At 35.8% G+C, this 6570-nt stretch overlaps 1 protein-coding gene across 1 annotated transcript; it reads left to right on the top strand.

The window, feature by feature from the left end:
- Window positions 1-3962: 3962 nt before the first annotated feature.
- On the top strand, window positions 3963-5032 carry LOC145017884 (uncharacterized). Its single transcript, XM_078975838.1, has 2 exons — window positions 3963-4180; window positions 4269-5032. Exons 1-2 carry the CDS (start codon window positions 4006-4008, stop codon window positions 5030-5032), a joined length of 939 nt encoding a protein of 312 aa, XP_078831964.1. The 5' UTR covers window positions 3963-4005.
- The last annotated feature ends 1538 nt before the right edge of the window (window positions 5033-6570 follow it).

The following is a 6570-nucleotide window of genomic DNA, read 5'->3' on the forward strand; positions in this document are numbered from 1 at the left end:
TGTGTGTGTCTATATATATATATATATATATATATATATATATATATATATATATATATATATATATATATATATATATATATATATATATATATATATATATATATATATATATATATATGAAGCAACTCTTTTTTCGCTCAAGAAAACTTAGTAAGTTCATTGGTTATTCGGTTTCGGTTTATCCTTCAATCAAGGCTCTATCTCTCGTAATTTCGCCTTTTGCTTTTGAAAACATAAAAGATTCAAAATAAAAAATACATAAATCCATTGATTAAACCCTCTAATGGAAGGATTTACATTACAAAAAATTAGAGTATTACCGGTTGTAGCCGTCTCTGCTAAAAGTAGCGTATGTCGCCGCTAATAGTATTAGCGGCGACACTTCGTTGCTAAAACGTCGCTACTGATGCTTTGTCGCTGATAATATAAATGTCGCCACTAATTCGAGATGTCGCCGCTAAAGGCCTTTCGGCGCTGATAACCCGGTGTCGCCGCTAATAACCAATTGTCGCCACTAAAGGCGTCGTTGGTATTGGTATTTTCTTTTTCACATTAAAATTTAAAAAAGAAACTATATAAAAAGTATAAAAACTGTTATGATATTAATTAAGCTCATCCCAAATCCTTCTATTCCAAAATATTAATCACACATTCGTTTAAAATACTCATCCAATTATAGCATTCTATATACAAAATATATGTTCCACATAAATTAGCAATTACCAAATTACACATATTTCATATAACACATTATAACATTGTACTATAACTAACAATTACCAAACTAAAAAATACCATTATAGCATTGTACTTTCATAAACTAACAATTACCAAACTACACATAGTGCATATAACACATTACAACATTGTACTTTCATAAACTAACAATTACCAAACTACAAAATACCAATATATCAAACTATAACCAAACTAACAGTTACCAACATATAAACTATTATCAAACTAACAATTACCAATACTTGAAACTATTACAAAAGCAACAATTACCAACATTTGAAACAATTACCAAAATTAAATAGTTTTGTCACCTGTGATTGTGGCGATGGCTGTGTCGGTGGTTGTCCTGATCGTACATCGACACAACCGCAGAAGGTTTACGCCTGATGCCTGTGATGTGGCCTCGTCGAAGACCCAATATTCTTTCAAAACAATTTTGTGTATCCTTTGGTGTTAAACCGTTGGGTTGTGAAGAAGCTTGAGTTTGTTGACTGATCTCAGGGAGTAAAGCATTTTGTATTTTCAAGAAATGATAAATATCATAAAAATTAGATTATTAAATACCCCTTGATGATATAAACACTTATATAAAAATAAAAATTAACTAGGTACGTAATGTTGCTTGATTGCAGAACTACTAAATACCCCTTGACTATCAGTATTAGCCTTACAAAATGCTTCTATTTGAGTGATGTCCTATTTAACATTAAAAGTTAGATTAATTATAATTTAAAGGACAAAGTACACGAATGGTCCCTATGGTTTAGTGTTTGTTACGCGCCTAGTCCCTAACTCCATTTTTTAACCATGCCAATCCTTAATAGTTTGGTTTAGTGCACGGATAGTCCCTCATCTAACATTCCGTTTGATTTTGGAGTTAAAACCCCCACGTGCCTTGCACGTTGAGGGGTATTTCCGTCATTTTACTTATTCATCCTACCGCCAGTTTAAGAAATCGATGCGTTCAATTAAACGATCATACTCTACATTACACAATCGTATACCCAAAAAAACACACAACTTTGTGCAAAATCCTTACGTGAAAACCCTAGTATCGACGACTGCAAGAACAAAGAATTGCAATGGTTTCTTGGCACATTCGTGGTGAAATGGATGAAATCGACGTTGATCAAAGTTATGGTATGTTTGATTGACTTTCGTTTGAATGATATTGACTGTTAAAGGTTTAATTTTGTTAGCTAAAAACGATTCTCTCCTCTACAGCTGGACATCCGACAATGTTTTCAATAAGAATGCACCATGGAGGTGAGTTTACAAGCTTTCCTGGAAGGAAGTATATTCGTGGGAAGAAAACATTTGTTGATTTACTGGACATTGATACCTTTTCCGTTCATGACATTGATGAGATGATGGAAGACCTAGGGTATGATTCAATAGGTAAACCACTTTACTATCACTTTCAAAGGCCTTTAGGCGATTTAGATTTTGGGTTATTCGCTTTAGCTAGTGATGAAGATGTTCGTTATTTGGGGAGTTTTGTGGCTAAGCATAAGTTAATTGAGGTATATATAGAGCATGACAAAACTACTCTGCACACCTATTTAATGTCCCCAACCCACAGTAAAGTTCGTATAACGGAGATTACTGAACCTCCATCTTGTTCAAAGACACTATTCCTGGAGTGGCATAGCACACCTGCTGTTGACTTGGAGGATGACATGGATCACATGGAGAAAGAATCGGGTAATGATCCTACACCCACTGGTCATCTGGAGAAGGATTTGGGTAATGATGCTACTGTCACTGATCATATGGAGAATGATTTGGGTAATGATGCTACTCTCACTGATCATATGGAGAATGACTTGGTTAATGATGCTAATGACTTTGGTAAGTTTGGTGAGTTAGAGAGTGACAATGATGAAAGTGATGATAGTGATTTTTTTGTGGACATTGAAAATATATTGGATGATATTAATGTGGATATGCAAGATTTTGAAATGAATATCGACAAAGATGTGGAATGGGTTGGAGGGTCGTCTAACACTGTGGTTGATGAAGGCACACAGGATGAAGCTTTAGAGGTGATTAACACTGACTTTTTAGCATCTGATTCATCATCAGATGAGGGGATTAATGGTCAAAGAAAGAAATCAATAAGAGCAATTCAAAGAGCACATGAGAATGATGAAGCACTTGTTAGTGAACCCTTCTATATTTTTCAAAAATTTGGTTCAGCAAAGGAGTTTAAGGATAAGGTAAAACTCCATGCCATAGAGACTAGAAGGGAGCTGGCTCTTGAAAAAAATGACAAGAATAGAGTGAGATGGGTTTGTAAGGGAACAATACCAAAGCTTGGGCCTAATGTAGAAGTCAACGATGAAGAAGAAATATGTCCTTGGGTCTTATTAGCTAGTAAATGGAAAAAAGATGTCAACTGGATAGTTAAAACGTACAACAAAGTCCATAAATGTCTTCAAACTAGAACAGTAAAAGCATGTACGTATAAATTCCTCTCTTCTAAAATTGTTGAACAGGTTGAAAGTAACCCTGCTGTTCCAATTAGGGCTTTGCAAGAACAGCTACAACGGAGGTTTAAGGTAGATCTTTCTAGGATGAAAACATTTAGGGCAAAATCTGAGGCTCTAAACCTTGTGCAAGGAGATTTCGTTACTCAGTATAGTTTACTTAGAGATTACATTGTTGAGTTGCAAACTCGTAACCCAGATACGACTGTTAGGGTTGATGTTGAAAGCGAAGGAAATCCACACAGTGAAACGAGGACATTCAGACGCATTTACATATGCTTGGGAGCTTTAAAGAAAGGCTTCGCAGCTGGAAAGAGGGATTTTCTTGGCTTTGATGGTGCTTTCATGAAGGGTCCATTTCCAGGACAAATTCTTTCAGCCGTGGTAAGTTTTAGTTATGGTTCTTTTACTTATTGTTATACATAAAAATAAGTAAAAATCTATTCATGATTGTTATTTATCATAAAATGCAGGGACTAGATGGTAATAATGGCACATATCCATTGGCATATGCGGTGGTTGAAACAGAGAACATCAGTTCATGGACTTGGTTTTTGAGTTGTCTTGGGGAGGATCTTGGCTTGAATACCAATTCTAATTTCACTTTTATAACAGACAGACAAAAGGTACTAAAATCATAGATTTTTTTTTTACTTTATTTCTAAATTGTTTACTAACAAAATCTATGTATGATTGTTAGGGTATTCTAAATGCAATTGTGGACTTGTTTCCTTGTGCTGAAAATCGTTACTGTGTTCGTCACATTCGGGATAACATGAGGAAGCAATGGAGGGGTAAACCTTTCGAAGACCTCTTATGGACATGTGCAACTGCAACACATGTACAACAGTTTAACAAAGGCATGGAAGAGCTAAAGAAATTAAACAAGGATTGTTATGAGTGGCTTAAGAAGATACCACCTCAGCACTGGTCTAGGTCCCATTTCACTGGTATAATATTTAACTCTAATAACATTCTGTATGTTTTCCTGGTTTGTGTAGTTTTATTTAATTGACTTTAAGTGATGTGATTGGACAGGGAGAGCACATTCTGATGTGATTCTTAATAACTTGTGTGAAACATTCAATGGAAAACTGAATGAGGGTCGTGATAAACCAATTATTACTTGCCTAGAGTTCATTAGGGAATATCTAATGAAGAAGATTGTGAATGTAGAAAAGGCCATTGGGAAATGTACTGGTCCTTTGACACCTACAGCTATGCAGACTTTGGAAAATATAAAAAAACAGGCAGAAGATTATAGATCTGTATTTTGTGGAAATGGTAAGTATCAGGTAAGTGGCCCTTGGATGGACCAATGCGCGGTGGATGTGGTTCAACAAACATGCTCCTGCAGGAAATGGGAACTCACTGGGATGCCATGCAAACATGCTGTTGCTACTATATGGGAGATGAGGAAGAATAGTAAGGATGTTGGAATACCAGAAACTTGGGTGCATGAGGTATATTGGCTAAAAACTTGGAAACAGATGTACTCATTCAAAATTGAGCCCATTAATGGGAGAAGCATGTGGGAAAAGTCTGTGTGTCCAACAACTTTGGTTCCTCCTAAACATCATGTCACAATTGGTAGACCAAAGAAGAAACGCAGAAAATCAGCTTATGAAATTGATGACATGGTGAAGGGTAATAGTGCATCAAGAATCCTTCAGTCGGTTACTTGTTCAAAGTGCAACAACATTGGTCATAATGCAAGGAGTTGTAAGGGACAAAAAGCTAATGCTCCTAGTGGTTCTGGTGGTCCTGGTGGTTCTGGTAAGGGAAAAGGAAAAGCTGGTTGAGGGAAATTGATGACATTGTCTTGATCTATTAGTGAATGTTTATTTTGTTGGTTAATAGTTCTTTTGGTTAAATTGTGTCTTTTTGGTAAAACTGTGTCCTTATGGTTAACACTTTTGGGTAAATTATGTTTCTTTTGGTTAACCATTTTGTTGATGTATGAAACTATTAACCGTTTTGTTGATGTATGAAATTATTAACCATTTTGTTGATGTATGAAACTATTAACCATTTTGTTGATGTATGAAACTATGTTATGGAAAGTATGGAAACTAAATTACCCTTTATTAAATCCCACTTGTGCTATTGGTTGTTTATGTCGATTGTTAGCATATGTTATTGGTTGTTTTTGTCAATTGTTAGTGTTTACTTTTCCAAATAAGTTCCAGAAACACTTGATGAAAATACATGGCTCATAGAAGTCAAAATAAGCTCCAAAAACACTTAATGAAACACTTAACCAAAATATTATCAAATTCACAAACACTTAATCAAAATACATTCCAGAAACACTTCAAAACACTTCAAATTCACATACAACAACCAACTAGATGGATCATAGAAGTCAAAATAAGTTCAAAAAAGACAAACATCAGACATAGCATACTAGTTGGATCTTCTTAAGCACTACAACTTGTAAATAATGATTCCTATGAACACCCAACTTAAAATAATGATTATCTTCAGCAGTCGATTCTCAGCTTCAACTTTGTTCTTAGCCTTCAACAACCCTGGAATTATCCTAGTACATCGTCCACATCCTTCCTCATCAACCCATCCAATAAACTTACATTTAGGTCCCTGTCAAGTTCAAATCCAACAGATTTGCGGTCATTGTCACACAAAAGCTTGAGTTAGAATCAAAACGACCTTACCTTCTTTGTGCAGCCATAAAACTTCCTTCCGGGGTTGTCGTCGGTCCATGATGTCAGTATAACACTTGGTTGCCCGCAATTACATTTCATCATTGTTGATTTTTTGTCCATTAAAGAAACGAGAGATGAAATGAGAGAACAAACGTAGAGGAAGAAAAGGGGGATGCACCGATCTAGGGTTTTTATAGGATGAATAAGTAAAATGACGGAAATACCCCTCAACGTGCAAGGCACGTGGGGGTTTTAACTCCAAAATCAAACGGAATGTTAGATGAGGGACTATCCGTGCACTAAACCAAACTATTAAGGATTGGCATGGTTAAAAAATGGAGTTAGGGACTAGGCGCGTAACAAACACTAAACCATAGGGACCATTCGTGTACTTTGTCCTAATTTAAATAAATTGTTAAATATATCATAACTTACTTCTTTGAAACATGCATTGTTATACGAGCATGACCCCCCTCTGTTTACAACTTCTTGTTGTGCACATACTTCTTTACTTGACGCCGAACCCTTTAAAAATTCGGGCGTTTGAAAATGTTCGACTGCTTGTGCCCAATTTTCGTGTGACATACCATCGGGGGGGGGGGGGGGGTTGGCTAATGCCCTTGGGATATTTGTAAGCCCCCGACATTCTGAAAATGAGTATGCGAATTATTTTT

Source organism: Lactuca saligna, chromosome 9 (assembly GCF_052625555.1).
Source record: "Lactuca saligna cultivar CGN05327 chromosome 9, ASM5262555v1, whole genome shotgun sequence".
Taxonomy (NCBI): Eukaryota; Viridiplantae; Streptophyta; class Magnoliopsida; order Asterales; family Asteraceae; genus Lactuca; species Lactuca saligna.

Bases quoted from the DNA above. Each gene is read 5' to 3' on its own strand.
- LOC145017884 (XM_078975838.1), top strand. From the start codon at position 4,006: ATGAGGAAGCAATGGAGGGGTAAACCTTTCGAAGACCTCTTATGGACA. The intron at 4,181-4,268 runs GTATAATATTTA...GTGATTGGACAG, and splicing joins GTCTAGGTCCCATTTCACTG to GGAGAGCACATTCTGATGTG.